Source organism: Drosophila busckii, chromosome 2R, assembly GCF_011750605.1.
Source record: "Drosophila busckii strain San Diego stock center, stock number 13000-0081.31 chromosome 2R, ASM1175060v1, whole genome shotgun sequence".
Taxonomy (NCBI): Eukaryota; Metazoa; Arthropoda; class Insecta; order Diptera; family Drosophilidae; genus Drosophila; species Drosophila busckii.
Window position 1 is genome coordinate 22,680,951 of NC_046605.1, and position 19,045 is coordinate 22,699,995.

A 19,045-nucleotide genomic window follows, 5' to 3' on the forward strand; every position below is an offset into this window, starting at 1 on the left:
GAACTGCTGGAAACTCGCGTGAGATGATTTGGATGTACTGATAGCCTGTTGTAGTACTTTGTTATGATTTGTGCTATCTCTTCTCTGACGAGTGATATGTGAAGGTCCTTGTGAATGTTTTCATTTCGAATGTACCACGGTGCCCCGGTGATAGTTCTGAGAATTTTTGATTGAGTTCTTTGCATTATATCCAGAATGCTGTTGCTGGCATTCCCCCACAACTGAGAGCCGTACATCCAGATTGGTTTCAAAACGGTGTTGTAAAGAAGTACCTTATAGTCCAAGCTTAGGGGCGAGCAGCCAGTAGAGGCTGTTGGGTTTGAGCTTTAAATGTGTTCTTTTGCCTTCAATGTGGCTATGCCAAGTAAGTCGCCTATCAAGGTGTACGCCAAGATATGTTACTTCATTTGGTATCGGAACCACTGTGTTGTTTAGAGTAAGTGAAGGGCAGTCTTGCCTGTTTAGTGTGAACGTTACGTGTTTGCATTTTTTTCGTTAACTTTGATTCGCCAGTCGGATAGCCATTTCTCCACTGCCACCAGGTAATAGCAAGTTGCGCCGTTGCTTGCATAGGGCATCTCGAGCGGTTTAGTATCGCTGTGTCATCAGCAAAAGTGGACATGGTTAGTTGCCTGTTCGTTGGGATGTCCGCAGTGTAGATAAGGTAAAGTGTTGGTCCAAGCACGTTGCCTTAAGGGACTCCGGCTCTGATGATTAAGTCATCGGACATGGCAGCATTACATCTTACTGAGAATTTCCAATTGTAAAGGTATGACTTCAGAAGTTTGTGAGTGTTGGTTGGAAGCATTTCTGAAATTTTTTGCATCAAACCTTCTAACCATACTCTGTCTGCAGTACTCCCTTTGTTCGAATGCATTTCGGATTTCTGAAGTTATGCGGTTGACTTTCTCTATGGTACCATGTTTTTCTCGAAACCCGAATTGATCGGGATTTTGTTGTGTGTTCTGAGATATTTGGTAATATGTGCCAAGAAGCATTTTTCGAAGAATTTTGATAGACACGTTAGTAAACTAATTGGTCTAAATGATGATGCAATTGTGCGGTCTTTGCCAGGTTTTGGTATCATTATGATGATTGACTTTTTCCATCTCTCTGGGAAGTGTCCTTGTCTCGTTATTGCATTGAAAAGTTGGCAAATAGCTCGAACAGCACAGGAAGGAAGTTCAATAATCATTTTTGGTGATATTAGGTCGCATCCTGGAGATTTTTTTGGGTTGAGTTGTACGTTTATGATTTTGAGTAACTCATGTGGCCTAAATACAATTGGTTCATACGTAGATGTGCCGATATCTGATGTTGCTGGCAGTGAGATCCCGTTTGATGATGTATTGGGCTGAAATACATTTTGAAGATGTTCAGCAAATCTGTCGGCTCTTTCTCCGTCACTGCGCGCCCAGTTGCTTGTGGATGTCCTTATTGGCATTGTAGGTTCGATTGGTGTGCGGAGTGATGAGTGTGCTCTCCAAAGTGGGAACTTGAAGCTCGTTGGGGATAATTGCTCTATGTAGTGTTTTCGGGACCTTTCTTCTTCATGACGTAACGCAGCTGAGAGCCTCCGTGTAGCGTAGTTTAACCTTTGTGTTGCAAAGTGTGATCTGTTGGATTGCCATTCACGCCTTGCTCGTCGCTTTGCTAGAGCAAGTTACTCTATTTCAACGTTCGTGTATCTATGATTGTACGAAGTTTTTTGCGTTTGTGGAGTTGACATGCGAGCTGCTGCGACCAAAACGGATTCAAGAGTGATTGTGGGTACGTTGATATCAGCTTCGTCATTCAAACGTGGATTCAACTCAATATGCGATCTTACATATTTTTTGTACTTAAGCCAATTGGTTTTAGTCGTTGTTGGTCTAAATGGTTTATCTACCGCAACTGGATGTAGATTTAGTTGAAGGAGTACAGGCTATTGATCATAAGAGAGATCTGATAAGGAGTTGGCCCTTATCAGGTTGCATGGAATATTTTTGTGACTGCAAAATCTATCAAGTCCGGCAGTTTTCTGGGATCTGTTGGCCAATATGTGGGTGTCCCAGGTGACACACAGTCTAGCTTGTTGCTTGCTTTTATTATTGCATTGTACAACTGCCTTCCCTTTGGAGTCACAAGTCGAGATCCCCAGTGCGTATGCTTGGCATTAAAGTCTCCTGCTGCTATAAATTGTTCGCTCAGAGAGTTGAAATAGTCCATGAATTGGGATTCGGATATTGTAAATCGAGGAGGACAGTATACGGCGGCAAGCTTTAAAGAACGGGAATGCATTTGTACATCTATAGATGTAGTTTGCTTGTAGTGAGTGGCAAAGCTATTGTGGAAGCAGTGCTTCATTCGATTTCTAATCAGAATCGCAGTGCCTCTATGTGCTTTCCCGTCTGGCTGATTCGTGTTGTAGAAGAAGTAGCCTCGAATTTGGAAATTATATATTTATTTGTAAGATGAGTTTCTGCGAGTAGCATTACATCAATATGGTTATTATTAAGGAATTGAGTTAACTCGAGTTTGCGCTGTGAGACGCCGTTGGCTTTCCACAGTGATATACGGAGTGGAGCCATTGATTACTTAGTCTGTTTTTGAGCAACAAGCAGCTCAATCAAAACGTTCTGGTTTCGCATAAGATCTTGCATAGTTGTCTGCATGAATGACATGAAATCCATCATACTTTGTTGAAGATTACATATCATTGTTTCAATTCTGTTCGTAGACTGTTCCCCTGGTTGATGAGGGAAAACTGATGATCGTGGCTTTGTGGGAGCGGTACTTTTCAGACCCAATTTTAGAGCAGTTGTAAAGCTTGCGGGTTTGTCGGTGGACTCATTATTAGCTGAAGGTATAACGGCTGTAGGGGGGAAGGCATCACGCGTAGATTTCATAGGTGGAAGTTGTGAGCGAGCAGTGAACACTCTTTGGTGTGTACGACTTTTCAGTTTCTTGTAGACTGGACAGCCCCTGTAGTTAGCCGTATGGTTACCTCCACAATTTCCACATTTTTTGCTGCTGGGATCATCTTTATTTTTTGGGCATTTGTGGGAGTCATGAAGGTCTCCACAAGCAACGTATACTGGTCAGAGCGTGCAATAAGACCTGGTGTGGCCATATTCCTCACAATTATTATACTGCACCGGTCCATTTCTTTTGTGCGGCTCTTCTATAGTTATTCTGCGGTGTAGTAGGAACTGGAGAGTAAAAATTGGATGCACTTCATTTTCTTCAGAGACTTGGATTTGGTTTCGGGTTCAAGTTCTACCTTGAAAAGAGGTTGGGGTTTTCTTTCCCTATTCAAAATATTAATAACATTTTTAACGTTAAAACCTTACTCCTTCAGTGCGCCTGAAACTTCAGCTGGTGTTACTTCCGGCTCAATACCTTTAAGTACTACTTGCTGGCCTTTACTGCTTTTTAATTGGTATGTGTAGAAGTTTTTATTATTGTCATTTAAATGCTTCGACAAAATTCTGAAGTTTACTTCCGTATTAGTCTGGACTTTTGTTTCGTGAATATTTCCCTTTAATAATGGAATTATGTGGAAATTGTCTGGTCCGCTTCGATTCAGTATCGAGTTTACGAGAGCATTAGAACTTTTCTCTCGAATGTAAATCGGCGGCGGCTTAGGCTTTTTACTGTCCCCTACGATGTCTTCAGGAGGTATGTCATCGGGTTTATCTGCCAAAATCTGTTTGCTTTTATGGGCTTCTCTGTTGAAGATTGTTTTGAGGTACCGCATGTTATTTTAGCAGGGTTACCAAGTTTAGAGTTCTGCGGGCTAAGCTTGCGTTTTATTTGTATGTAGCGATCCATAACGTTTGTACGGCCGAACATTGTTTTGAAGAGAGCGCGCTGGTGTAAGGTGCTGCATTATTTGCTTGTACAGCAGATTCCGTTATTACAGTAGATGGTATTGCGCGAGCAGTCGATACTATTGTAGTTGTTGTAGAAGTTGCCGTTACAGTTGCTAATGACGTCACTGTACTGGTGACCGTGGCTAAGCAGGTTGGCTTGAAAGAAGGGTATGGGGTTTTTACCAACAAGAGCGCTGTAGAGCAAGAGCACACCCTGCCTTGCGATGTTGGATTAAGTTCATTGCTCGGGCTTGGGGTTATTAATCGCGGTTGGTTGGTTTTTGTTGGGTTTGCGGTCGCGTTGTCTTGCATTGACACGATTGAATGGTATGCGTTGTTGCGTTGCAGAGAGAGCCGACGATCGTCTGGCTGACGTTCGAGCACCGTATGAGTGTCGAATTCACTCATAGCTTAATGTTTTAGGTTTTCTTATTGTTTGCTTACACGCGAGACGCGTCTGGCATGGTGAGAGGCGCTGTGGCGGCGATCTTGACAGCGCTGACGGGCGGATGAGGCCTTCCAGATTGCTTCAAGGTCCGGATTGCTTCCCTGCCTAAAAGTATGCTATTCGCTCCTTGGCGTAACTCGAGAGCTTTAAACACCAGGGCTGGATAGCAAAAGCTTTTTTTGTTAGAAGGCTTTCACAACAGCTGTCCCTTCACTGAACAGCGGATGATCAAGGATTTCTCAACACTGGTTCGATACCACAGACACAGCTGATTCCCGCCTTTTCTTTTGGGTGTGGGAGAAAAAAAAAACAAGCGAAGAAAGGGAAAGAAGAACTTTCTACTTTCTTCACGCGATGGGATGCCGCGGCCCCGACGCAACAATGTGGGCGTAGATGGACGCGGGCTTTGTATAGCGATTAGGACGCTGGCAGGAACGAGCACCATATCAAGTGCTGCGCCCCTGGTAAGCGAGTTGTCCGTATACAACTTGCGCAAAGCAAAAATATTGTTGCTTACAGATAAATGACAATTCGGTGGGAAAAACTGCGGAGCGGTTGAATAACGCGACCGGCTTTCGCACTTCTTCTACTTAAAAAATAACTAGGTATTCACGCAGGCATTTTTCTGTGTCGATACACCCCTGTCCTTCTCTGATCTTGAGGTTTGGAAAACGTTACAAGAATTACGGGAAAACTCAATTTTTCTTTCAATAAAAATGGCTTTTACGATCGGTAAGAGATAAGAATGTCAAAGTGAAATGAAATAATGAAGCAATTATTATTGATAAATTTAAAAGCCACCAATAAACCAAAAGTTATAACTATTTAGACGATATCCAAAACTTTACAATTATCAAAAAATGTAACATATACAACGAAAACTCCAAGTCATCCATAAATGTAGGAATTATGAAAAAGTTCGACATTTAGCATGAAGTCGACGAAAAAACCCAAATGTTCTAAAAGTGATCAAAAATGTAAAATCATCTAAGACTTTGGGTAAGCATGGCTTAAAAAGTATACTTGGCTTAAATATCGATATATTTTATACTTTTGAGCAGGGGCGTCCAAACGCTTGCATAGGGAAGAGCAAATCACCAATACACTTATTCGAAAACACTAACACAAGTAAAGATGCCGTTAACTCAATTTTATTTCATACACTGAAAAGAACTGAGTTATCACTTACTTGTCCAAAGTATGCGCAGACAATAATAATTTCGTATGTCCAGTGCAAGCTGTTTTAATTTTTTTTAAGTGCACGCATTTCGTCAAAGCAACAACAAAGTTCGCGAAAAAATTTTCGACACAACAACAAACACATGAAAGTGTTGTTGCATTGGCTTATGGAAAGAGCGCGTATATATACACGCATATGCTCTTTCTATACTGAAGAGCAATTACAAAAACAAATGAGCACACTGAGCATAGGGCTTGGACGCCCCTGCTCTTGAGCATGATAAAATAATACAAGGTAGCGGACTGCGCACTTCTTTTTGAGTGTTTCGGGTTAGAGGTGGACAACCATCGATAGTGGGCGCTATTCGACGATAGTAAATTTTGAACCACCGATAGTGCCATCGATTGTTCTCCACCTCTATTTCGGGTACTTAGCTTCAGTCGCTCTCGCTCACACCGTATACAAAACAAACAAAAAAAGAGAGTGAGAAAGCAGCAAAAAGGAAGAAGGAGCTAAGTAACCTAGGGGCGCAGTCTGCTGCCTTGTATTATTAGAATTACCATGCTCTTGAGTAGCTAGTAGTGGTAACTAGCGTGCAAGATATGCTAGAGATAATAATTTGCTAGAGATATTAATAATTGAATACATTCAACAATTATTTTTTTATATAGTATAGTGTATATTGTATGAGTTTCATCTAGAATGTGTATTATCCTTTTAAACAGCAGCTTCTCAAGATCTTGGAGAGAAAGGCAATTCCATCTCCGATTGCCCTGATTTGTGGATAACAATGACTTTAGCACATTTCCACTGTAACGGGAAATGTCCAAGTCTGGTTGTAGATAGCTTGAATGTTATTGATGCATCTCGGAGAAGTTTTAAGGAAGCGGCATCTAAGCGATCGAACTTAAGGCAAAAGGGTTGGAAGCGTACGTAGATGCTCTGCGAAAACGTTGGCTTTTACCTGGCTGGAGCGACACCATACTCCGGTAGCTGTTCGGACAAGTACTCCATTAGCATTTGCTTTAGCTCTTTGCCAGCCCTGTTGTAGGCAGACTTAACTAGCGGGCTCCTGGTGACCTGCCAGACTCTTCTTTTCGCTGACCATGTTTGCAAAGCTGGCTGGACCAGAGATGCTAGTCCCTACGCGCTCTAGTGCGTGCCGTCGTTATGGCGCACTGTCTTCTGTTTTCAATGCTGGCTGCTTGGTGGATTTTCTTTGTTAGGCTTTCGACCGTAAGCAATGCACACGAATTAGGCCATTTTTTGTGTGTTTTAGTGTGTTTCCCATTTTTCAATAACTGTTGCCTTTTTTCATATAATTTTTTAAAATCTTATTTTTTTTTACCATTTTTTGGAATTTTTGATAGTTTTTGGATTTATAGCTTTTAAATAAATCGATAATTATTAACCTGCCTTCACACGGATGATTTTAGAGCAAATATCATTTTCGTCTAAGAATTTATTATTTAGAGCAGGGGCGTCCAAACGCTTGCATAGGGAAGAGCAAATCACCAATGCACTAATAAGAAAACACTAACACACAAGTAAAGATGCCGTTAACTCAATTTTATTTCATACACTGAAAATAAATGAGTTATCACTTACTTGTCCAAAGTATGCGCAGATAATGATAATTTCGTATGTCCAGTGCAAGCAGTTTTAATTTTTTTTAAGTGCACGCATTTCGTCAAAGCAACAACAAAGTTCGCAAAAAATTTTCGACACAACAACAAACACATGAAAATGTTTTTGAAAAATAGTTTAATTTGCTTTGCCTTATGGCCGGAGCACGTATGTTCGCACAGGCGAGACAAAAAAAAAAAATTCGAAAAATTGTTGGTGTAATTTGCATTGGCTTGTGGAAAGAGCGCGTATATATACACGCATTTGCTCTTCCTATACTGAAAAGCAATTACAAAAACAAATGAGCACACTGAGCATAGGGCTTGGACGCCCCTGATTTAGAGTATCACATTGAAAGTTTTGATTTTTTTTTTCATTTTTGTCTGAGTTTAATAATAGTCTAGTTATAGTTAAAAAAGTCTTTGACATATCTACATACAAGCTTGGTCTTAATTACCGGCTTTGTTAAGCTCTCACTGTAAACATAGCCGTAGATATAATGAAAAGTTAAGTTATGGTTAAATCGATGTCAAAGTAAATTCTGGAAAACTTCAATTAATACTGTTTTTAAGGGGAACCAATTGAGACGATTGAATTTCCTTTTATGTAACTGTATGTATAACTACGAAAGCCATTACACAAAATGAGAGAAGTTTGTTTCTAAACTTATATATTACAATAACATGATTTTAATTGAATCTCATATCATCAAAAGCTCGAAGCATCATTCAAGTTTAGAAACATACATATGTATGATGTATGTATATGTATGCACGTACATGTGTATATCTTTTTTCGCTGGCCACAACAAGCCACCATATTAGAGATGGAGAGAAATAGGGAGCAGTCGAGTGTCTTATGCCTCTACGCGAATCTATGAGCTGCGCGCGCTTTCAGTTCCAACGTGACATTCGTCGAACACACTACAATCCCGGATAAAATAGCGTGCTATATGTATATATTTAAATTCAATAGAAATTTTATTTATTATAAGAATTAAATCAACCGAAGTCTGCGTAAAAACTGTGTGCGTGTAAGTTGATTATTGTTGATCATGTCAAATGTGGGAGATTTATCGACTACATATTTGTAGATCGCCTAGCCATCTCAATACAAACATATGTACATACATACATGTGTATGTGTTTATTACAAATGTTTACATAAACCATTTAATCGATTGATTAATACGCCAAATTAACTTGAAGTGTTAAGGAATTGAAACGAAATGTAAAAAACAAGTATTCAGCACTTAATTAATTTTGATAGAGCTGAGCATCTTAATGTTCGGCCTCCTCTCAACTGAAAGGTTGCCTTATAAGATGCTAACAAGTTGCAATAGTTACTATTTATGTACATATGACATGCATATGTTCGTATTTACATACACATGCATGTATAAATGTCCATATGCATGTACTTATTCGTTTTGCTATATACATATGTAGCATATTTCCCATTTTTGTTCTTTGTAAAATATCCATTCGTTTACCCAGCACCTGCATACATACATATATATGTACATCTAGTATACATATATACATCAGTGTTGCCAGTTTAGCATATTTCAGGCTAGTTCTAGCATATTTCAAAATAGAAAAGCTTATAAATGTAGCAAATAGCTTATAGCCTGAAATCTAGCATATTTTAATTTTCTCTTAGCCTATTTTAATTTTGGTAAATTTTCTTCATAATTGTATGAAATTTGCAGGCGCTGACCTTTGTTTTTACTTTTACTATCGTAATTTCATGAATTTCGACTTAAAATTTCAACAGCGCGACCTTTTTTTTTTTTTTTTTTGCATGAGTTTTGACACAAATTTAGTGTCTAGCTTATTCCAGCTTATTTTTTTCCTCAATCTAGCCTATCTTGTCTCTCAAAATCTGGCAACACTGATATACATATGTACTAACACAGTGTGTTATTGTAAATAGTTGAAAAATATCTCGCGAACTATCTATGTATGTATGTATGTATAAACAAATGTAAAAATAAATATGCACATATAAATGTATATGTTTCACTTTGTTTTGTTTGACTTGATTTAGATGTCTACAATTTACATAAGTACATACAATTGATATATGTACATATGTAATATATTTATATACATATGTAGTATGTATGAGCATAGTATACATATGTACATATGTAGTATGTGCACCTACACCGATGCTTATATTTGAGTGAGTATTTGTTTGCACACAATATCTGAACATAGTATATAAGCACCTACACATCGATGTTGAGTGTATTTTCTTGTTCACAATGATGTCAGCCGCGTTTGCTGATTGTGTATTAAGATCGCATGGACATTGAATTTAAAATTTTCAAATTCAATAAATGACAAATTAAACTAATATGTATATATTTGTATGCATCTATATATTCTCGTGATATGTTCATACATACATATGTATGTATATACATAGATATGTATGTACATATATCGGTAAAGAATTCTCAATTTAGTAAGTCTAGCTCTTACAGTTAATCGATTGACTATGTGTAGCAGATCAAGAATATGTATGTACCTTCTAAGCACAGTTGCCACTCCAAAAAAAAATTTTTGTACCAAATTTCTAAAAACGTACCATTTTCAAAAAAAAATGTACCAACATTTTTTTTTGGTATTTTTTAATATTAAATAATACTTAACTTTGCTAACGGTTTTTAAAAATAAATTTTTATTATTTCATATTTCATTTTATATCTGTTTTAAAATAAAAAGAAAATAAAAAAAAAACTTTCATTTAAGCATTAACAAAGAAAAGTTTAAGCTCGTCCAGCTTAATTCAGTTTTAAAAATGAAGAGTCTTTTGGAGACCAAGCAAAATAAAAGCCTTTGCAATGAAATAATTCTTTACAATACATTATATTGTTTAGGGTCTTAAATTCTAACTTATTTCGTAATTTAGTTTTTATTAATAAAGTTTCATAAAATCTTCGCTTAGTAAGCCACTCGCTGCGAAATTTTCGACTTGCTTTGTGAGAATTGTTGCTATTATAGAATGCATTGTGAGAAGAGTTATACATATATAAAATCTTAAGACTCACTGGCACATCAGCGTCAATCACTTGCCCAGCATTTGCTTTAGTTGCACTTGAAGCTGCCTTTTTCATAATCTTATTAGGTTCATTATATATTTATTATATAAATAATTTGTTGTTTTTCAAAGACACTAGTTACTTACCTATCCATCAGAATATATGCTTTAAAAACTCTTTTAAAAAATATTTTTATAAGAACTGGGTCTGCAAACAACATTTTTCTTATTTCACAAGACTTTATATTGGCGGTCAATATGACTCATACTTATTTTTTTAATTGACACGAAACTTCGCAAATAGATTTGCGTGGAATTTGTTACAATAAAATGTATAAACAAAAAGTTACAAAAAAAAAAAAAATATTAGACTTAGCATCTTAAAAATGTACCGATTTAAAAAAAAAAAAGTGGACCAATGTGCCAAAGCAAAAGAATTGTACCACTTTTGGTACATTTGTACTGTTGATCAACGGATTCGAAACACGGCGAGAATTATTTCATTTTTTCCATTAGTAAACGAGTTGGTAGCAAGAATCTGAGATCGAATAATAGTGTCGGCTATCATAAATTTCGTTTTTGTTACACAGTTTGACTTTTTTTAAAAAATGGAAAAGGGTATTTTGAAATTATGCAAATATGTGTAAAAGGGAGAAAGAGGCATGACAGACCCCATAAAATAAATATATTCTTGAATCTGAATCAATGTAGTCCTCTCCCACTCCCCCACAAATCAAAAAAAAAAAAAAAAACAATTTACGTTTACAATATTTAACGGAAATATCTAAAATAAATAACAAAAACGCTTTGCCATGTTCTCGAACCATGCTAAACAATCGGAAATATCTTAAGTGTTATTCATATTTTAATTTTCAATACAAATACACATACATATACATATGTATGTACATATATGTATAAACGTCGGTGTCGACGCAATCGGCAACGTTGCTGCTGACGCTATAGCGAAAATGAGCGTTAAGTTTGTATGTGTCTATGAACTTGTAAGTGCAAGGATAGGGTCAAAATTTACACATATATTAATATATCATACATATTTTATATTTTCTGCAATTAAATTTGTGCCTTTTAATAAAATTAGATTTTTAAGGCAATAATGTGACATAATTTTAATTTTAGGCATACATATGTATATACTTAATATGTACAACAGCCCAGCAAGCAAAGTTAGGAGTCTGAAAATGAGCCAAACTTCTTAAGTGTAAACACATATTGGAGCGCTTTAAGAACACATTCAGTGATCTTCAGGCAGGGACTAATAAAAAGCTCTAATGTCTGAGCATGTTCGAAATTCAATTATGCAAGAAAGTAAAACCAGTGATTAAAATAACGGAATGCAGAATCAAGCGCGACAAGTAAGACAATTGAAAATTCATAATTTGATTTAGTTTGTTGAATACGCACGCGCGGTACGATCATTTTTCGTTATTAAAAGTGTAAAGTGATGTGATTAAATTACAAATTAATATATAAGTTTCAACATTTTTCTCAAATTTAATACCATAATTGTAATTTATCAATATCATAATTTTTTCATATGGAATAGTTTTTTTCTACTTTTGTTAGTTGTAAGGTCAAATATAAATGTATTATAAAAAAATTTACGTTGTTATTTTAAAAGGGGAAAAGTGCAACCTTCTCTAAATATTCTGCACTTTAATAAGCGTCGAAAAAGAACCTTCCAGGAGGCGTTTCAAGTGCCTCAAAAAGCAACTTTTCCGTGGCTTTTCTGAAGATTTTCTATGTTGCATTGGGAGGATAAAATATATCTGTGTCAGAAATGACTCTTATTGGACTCTGAAATCACCAACATTAAGTGCTTTCATAGAAAAAAAAACCGGTTTGTCGGACTCTTTTTCTAACGGTTAAAGCTCAAAGAAAAGTGTCAGAAATAATTCAAAAATCGTTCAAATTGCTTCTTGGGAGGGGCGTCCAAGCCCTATACTCAATGTGCTCATTTGTTTTTATACACTATGACATTTTTGTAAAAAATGGAAAAAGGCTATCATGAAGTTGTGCAAATGTATGTAAGGAGAAGGAGGCGTGGCAGACCCCATAAAGTATATATATTCTTATCAGCTCGAACGAGCGATCGGATATAAGCCATGTCCGTCATGTTCCTTCCGTCTGTATTGACGTGCGAGTTTCTCAGCAACTATAAGAGCTAGAAAAATCAAATTTTTTGGTAGGTGCTCCTATATCCAGGACACTACGCCTTTTATTTTATTTTTTTTTAGTTCCTCCCCCCTCCCCCGCAAATCGAAAAAAAAACGATATACATATAAGGCAGTACGAAAACTTTAAAAGTTTGAAATAAATCACAAAATTGCCTAGTCATGCTCTCGACCGATTGTGAAAATTTCAGAACGATCGCATAAATTACTTAGGAATTATTTACATTTCAATTTTCAATATAGACAGCAGAGAACGGCAAAAGTAACAAATTTTAACGCACAAGGGTTGCACTGTAGAAAAAAAGGGCAAGAACTGACTCGGACACAAAACAATTTTATGTCTCAATATACCCACTTGCACTTGAAACTTGAAAATACTTTTCAAGTGTTTTAAGTGGTCAGAAGACAAGGCAAAGGAAACTACGTTTGACTGGACTAACCCTTTGCGTGAAATAATTTCGCTAGTTTGCAACAGTGCTCACATATATGCATGTGATTTAATGTGAACGTGACGTCATGTGAACGTGATGTAATATGAAATTGAATATTTATTTATTACCAAGATCATTCACAGTCACTACTTTGTGTTTAGCCTTTGCAGTTTGTCAGCACTGACTGCACGTCGCCGCGAAGACAGGTTGAAACACTTGAAACACTTTTTCGAACCTTTTTCTTGTGCACTATCATCGCGACACATACAATATTTCTTGTGCCATCATCCACTGTTTTGTTTATATGTATCAGTAATACTGGGTTGTACGCACAATGTTTTTAAGAGTGAGTGCACTATTGCCGCTCTCTGACAGACAGCGAGGTGCACGTGCTGACGCGCCATACAAACGTCGCTGCTGACGCGACAGCTACCAGCTGTGACGCGTCCGCTGTTTTGTGTGTATGTGTTCATGAGTGGATGCATGTGTTTGCTGCGATGCCCTAGTCAAAGTGTATCTAAAAGTTGGTGGCGCCCAACTTTAATTTGTCCACTTGTTGTAATTGCTCTTGAGTACAGAAAGAAAAAATGCGTGTATGTATACATATTTAAGTGCTCCGTCCATAAGTCAATGCAAATTACACAAGCAATTTTTCGTATTTTTTTTCTTGTCGAGCAGAACGACAATACTTTCATGTGTTTGTTGTTGCCATGCCTCGCAAGACAATGTGTTGTTTTTCGTTATAAAATGTGTGTTTTTCCACATTAGCTTCCAGTATATTTCTTTGGTCGTACACAATACAAACAATAAAATTGAGATGTTAATTTAGTTTTTATTTCGCATTTAAAATGTATTTTATTTCAGAAAAATAAAATTAAAAAAAGGAAATAAAGCAAATATATTAATATATAACTAAGCTGGATCAAGCTTATACACTTTTAAATTTGGTAGTTGGGAAATTATATTTGTATATTCATAAGTACATAACATATGTATATAAATGTTCATGTGTGTACGTATTTGGGAACGCAGTGCTTTTGACCTTGCTATATACATATATGTACATACATACATCATATATAGATTTTCTTGTTTATTTTTTATTTTTGCTGTCATTTTAAAATTCGTCTGTTCGTTTGTAGGTATTATATGTATGTACATACATGAGTATACATATATACATACATATAAGGGCTATTTGTTCAAGTGATATAAAAGGTAAAATTATAGCAAATTGTGAAATTCTAAGAATTTTTCCCTAAGAAACTCTGCGTCTAAAACAGGGGCGTCCAAAAGCAGCTTAAGAAAACACTAACAGAGGTAAAAATCCGATACTTCAATTCTATTTCATACAGTAAAAAAAATTGGGTATATACATTTTCAAAAAAACGCGAAAAATGAAACAATTTTGTAAATTTAAATCGTCCAAAGCTAAAGAAAAATAAGTGGACAAATTAAAGTAGGGCGCCACCAACTTTAAGATACACTTTGACTAGGGCATGGCAGCAAACACGCATGCACTCATGAACACACACATAAAACAGCGGACGCGTCACAGTTCATTTTCGCTATAGCGTCAGCAGCGATTTAAAAATTAAAAAAACAAAAATAAAAGCGTAGTGTCCTGGATATAGGAGCACCTACATACCAAATTTGGTTTCTCTAGCTCTTATAGTTGCTGAGAATACAAAACTCATACAAACGGACGGACAGCCGGGCATGGCTATATCTTCTCAGCTCGTCTAACTGATCAAGAATATATATACTTTGTAGGGTCTGCCACGCCTCCTTCTCCCTGTTACATACATTTGAGCAAAAATGTCAAAGTGTATAATAACGAAAATTTGTTTGTGTAATTTGCATTGGCTTATGGACGGAGCACGAATATATACACGCATTTGATCTTCCTATACTCAAGAGCAATTACAAAAACAAATGAACACATTGAGTGTAGGCCTTGGACGGGTAAGTAAAATGGTAAAAATTTGGATCAAATTTGTGTATTTTATCATAGCAAACAATTTTCATTTCTTGAAGAATATCTTAGATAAAAAAATATCTCAAAGACTGGTCCATTTTCATTCACATGGATGATTGTACTGAAAATTTCAGATTGTTTTTTTTTCAGTTAGTGTAAATTATAAGAGAAATTTGCATTATATGCTCATTTAATAATTTTTATGGCCTTATAGTGAAAATTTCTGATTTTTTTGTCGTAAGTCATTTTATTGAAAACTCTTTTTTTTTAGTTACATATATTTAAAAAGAATATAGTAAAAAATATCAGCCAACTAGCTCCATCAGCTATTACATATTATATTATATATATATATATATATTATTAAATATACATATTTATATTATTATTATTATTATTATTATAATATACATATAAGTGTATATATCCATGTTTATTTTTTTATAAAGGACTATTATATTATGAATTCAGTTGTTGGTATTCCTAATCAACCGATTTTTTTCTGCGTAAAAACTGTGTGCAGTGTGAATACACTAATTGATATTTTGCAAAATGCCGAAACCTCTAGTCAACTCATGCTGTCTATGTCAGTCCACACGAAATGGCTCAGTTATATGTGGAATTTTAGCCATTATTCTGTCAATAATCACAGTAATCGTTATATTTACAACACGTGTACATTTCAAGACCATTATTTTTGATTTTATACCAAATGATATAGTAAAAATTATATTAGTGATAAATCTATGCATGACGATTTTAATATCCTTGCTAATGATTGTTGGAGTTCTGAAGGTACATACGTGGCACATCTCATAAACCTTAATAATATAAAATATTTATTTTCAAAGCGATATCATTATTTAATGGTACCCTGGGTGGTCCTGGGGATTATGATATCCATAGGACTGTTCATTTCTGTTATCTACACCGGCATTGTCTTCTTCATAGATGGTTTTTTTTTAACTGGCGTCCTGTGGCTAATATTTGGTCTTATTTGCTGTGGTAAGTTTATACTCTATCATCAAATATACTTTCAAAGGTATTGTGGCAACCTTATAATACAGAGAATGTACATGAATACTATACCGTAGAACAGGAAGATTTGACTAGGGGATCGGTGCAAACAATAGTGTAAATCGGGTCTTTTCGATGGGGGAAGAAGTATAGCATTACCTACAAACATAAATTCTCGTCTGCGTAACAATTTTTGTCATCAATTTTATTCTCAAATTATACCAGTCCTGCCTTGTAACATATTGCTGGTGGGAAAGATGAGCACGAAGACTCTCTTTTCATACAATGCGAATTTAATAATAAAGTTATACATTTACAGAGCCTTATTTGTTTATAGATGTGTAAATTATAGTTAAGCGAATGACTGATTACTGTCATATTTATATAAATGTACTTTATGAATAATACAGACAAACCGGTCAGACAAATTAGCCTTTAATCAACTCGGTGATAAATGATTTATATATACATATTATGGGTCCTTTGCGTTTTATATACATTTTCTAAATTTCATGATACCTTCTTCCGTTACTATACATTTTGACATATTTAAAAAAAAAGGCCATTATGAAGTTGTGCAAATGTATGTAACAGGGAGGAGGCGTAGCACATCCCATAAAGATTGAGCCCTGTCCTTTGTGTGTATGTTTGAGCATCTCGGAGACTACAAGAACTAGAGCAACCAAATTTGAGATTAAACCATTTAATAATTTTTTATTTTCATTTTATTTTCAGTTGTACTTACATATTGTTGGTGCGTCGTATATAGCGAATATGCAAATCTAGCGGAGGAAAGTGAACGTGGTCGGTACAATAAGCAACCATATCGTCGTTAGGCACTTACGCCCACCTCAAACATACATATATCGTTCGTTAATTAACGAAACTAAATTGCTTGTGTGTAATTTACTTATATTCTTGACTAATATATTAAAGTTCTTGGGCAGTTCGTATTCAACATTTTACATTTAATCCTTAGATGTTGTTTAATAAGGCAAATATAATTCCTCGCTAATAATGTATTTGTAATATTTATAACGTTAACTTTGTAAAATAAAAGAAGTTGAAAAATCAGTAAAAATCAGTGTTCGAGGTCATTATAGGTTTATTGTGTGTTTCCTCGCAAAGTCTATCAAAAATGTAAATTAACTAAAAAATATGTTGAATGTATCTATGAAGTGGGCATTTATTGTACGTATGTATAACGTATACATTCATACATTGCTATTGGTATGCATTCATAGGTCTGTTCATTTAGAGTTCATTGTGCGAATATTTTGGTTTGAGCTCCTCAATGCGCTTAATAAAATCGGATTTCTCCAGGCAACCTTCACAGCCCTCGTCCCAATCATTAAGAATTTTTTTCAAATCACGTACCTTTAGCTTCTTTAAATCCACTTTGTTTAAATCAATTTGTTTCTCTACAATTTGGATAATTATTATAAATTATACAAATATTTCAAATATAAATGTTGACTTACCATAGCGCAAATCGCAAATTTGCGCATCTTTCTTTTTTAATTTCTCGCACACTTTCTCAGCCGGCATAGACCAGCTTAACGGTTTGCTCAATTCATTCAATATGCCTGTGGCAGACTCTTCAAGACCGCCAAGATAGTAACACTACGTATACATAAGGAATATAATATACATACACTACGTGATATGCCGGTAAAGTGCCCTTGCCCTACTTACAAATCTGTGTTCCTTATTTTTTTGTGTCTTGCAGTAATGCTTAAAAGCGGTTTCTATTAATTTGTAATCCTTCTTTGTCGCATCATCCAGTGTGTCCGAGAAGCGCTTTACCGTTTTTACACAAACTGTAATTCATATTGGTTAAAAATAATCCAGCACATTTTTGTACTTACGTGGCTATTTTCTCACCTTCGCAGTCGTCCTCTTTTAACGCTATCGTCGTATGAGTAACGCTTAATATGAAACATATTATGAAAACAAAGTGTAACGTATTCATTTCAAATCTCATTTATTTTACTAAAATAAATAATTCAACAATATTTTAAAATGCCTACGCTATCTGAAGTCAAATTCTAGTTACTGTGATCTAGGGCTGCCAACAATATATTAATATATCGATATTTTTCGAGAAAATGTTCACGAAGTGTTGTATCGTTGCAAAAGAGATTATTTGCAAACACTGCTGACGTGAACACCCCAGGTGGAGACAAAAAAGTGTTGCAAAATTGAACTTGACAGTTTTTCGACTGCTTTAACTCTGTTATTATGAGATTAAAGATGACCTTTAATAGTGTGAACTCGTCCCTTTTGGATTGGCAATCAGTTCATGATAGAGCTATAAAGTCATCGATAGTTTACGATTTTTTTTGAGGAAACATCGATAACATCATGATAGTAAATTTAATTAAAAAGAAAAACATCACTAGGCAGCAAGCCATGTGTACATCAGAGAACGGCAATTGTGGCACTTTTTAAGCACAATGGTGGCACACACAAAAATCAAGTGCGGGACCATACGCGCACAATGACAACTCGGGAAAAATACGCACACGGACACAACAAAAAATTGCTTGTGCGGCGCACAAGCAACGCTCAAAACACCCAGAGAGACACAAGAAAAGGTCTATTGTGATTTCAGCCACAAGGAAGCAGATGTTCGCCAAGAAAAATGTTCGCAAACCCAAAATACGATCGGCTGGCATATAAGCATAAGCGAGAAACAATATCGCTTGCTGTCTCGCTCTGTCTGCATTGGCAGCGACGCCGACGCGACAGCAGGTAGCGAAACAGAAGCACGCAGAAATATTTTGACCCTTTTCTTGTGTTTTGCTTCGGGTAAGAATTGCCTGCGCACAAAATTCTGCTCAAATCATTTCTTATACGCACAAGTAATTGCATTGTGGTCTGATCCACAATTTCGCTTGTGTGTGGCAGTACTACCATGGTGTACGCGTTGTGTTCTTAGTGGTGCGTGCACTCATGCCGTTCTCTGATGTACATTAATAAGGGAAATAAGCGGAATGAGAAGCTTACCAAAGCGTTAAAGTAACAAGAAGCAAATACTCAACATCGTTACATCCAGCAACTATGATCATCTTCTACGAAGAACACACTGTGGAAAGCTCATCCAACTCCATGCTCACCAACCGTGATGCCTATAAGAAACCAACTGCAGTGATGAAGACAGAGCCAAAACATTTGCAGGACTCCTTAATAATGTGTTTCAGGCAAATCCTGCCACCAATGCATTCACAATACCAACATTACCAAGTGACTCTCAGCTTCAACAAAA

General features: G+C 36.0%; 2 protein-coding genes across 2 annotated transcripts; one reads left to right on the forward strand and one right to left on the reverse strand.

The window, feature by feature from the left end:
• Positions 1-15,257: 15,257 nt before the first annotated feature.
• LOC108603326 lies at positions 15,258-16,815 on the forward strand. Its single transcript, XM_033295065.1, has 3 exons — positions 15,258-15,555; positions 15,612-15,765; positions 16,513-16,815. The coding sequence occupies exons 1-3, from the start codon at positions 15,313-15,315 to the stop codon at positions 16,611-16,613; spliced, it is 498 nt and encodes a 165-aa protein (XP_033150956.1). The 5' UTR covers positions 15,258-15,312; the 3' UTR covers positions 16,614-16,815.
• A 128-nt stretch (positions 16,816-16,943) lies between these two features.
• On the reverse strand, positions 16,944-17,808 carry LOC108603325 (mesencephalic astrocyte-derived neurotrophic factor homolog). The gene is made up of 4 exons (XM_017992048.2): positions 17,662-17,808; positions 17,473-17,597; positions 17,259-17,400; positions 16,944-17,198 (listed from the first exon to the last, which is right to left on the reverse strand). Exons 1-4 carry the CDS (start codon positions 17,759-17,761, stop codon positions 17,032-17,034), a joined length of 534 nt encoding a protein of 177 aa, XP_017847537.1. The 5' UTR covers positions 17,762-17,808; the 3' UTR covers positions 16,944-17,031.
• Between the last annotated feature and the right edge of the window lie 1,237 nt (positions 17,809-19,045).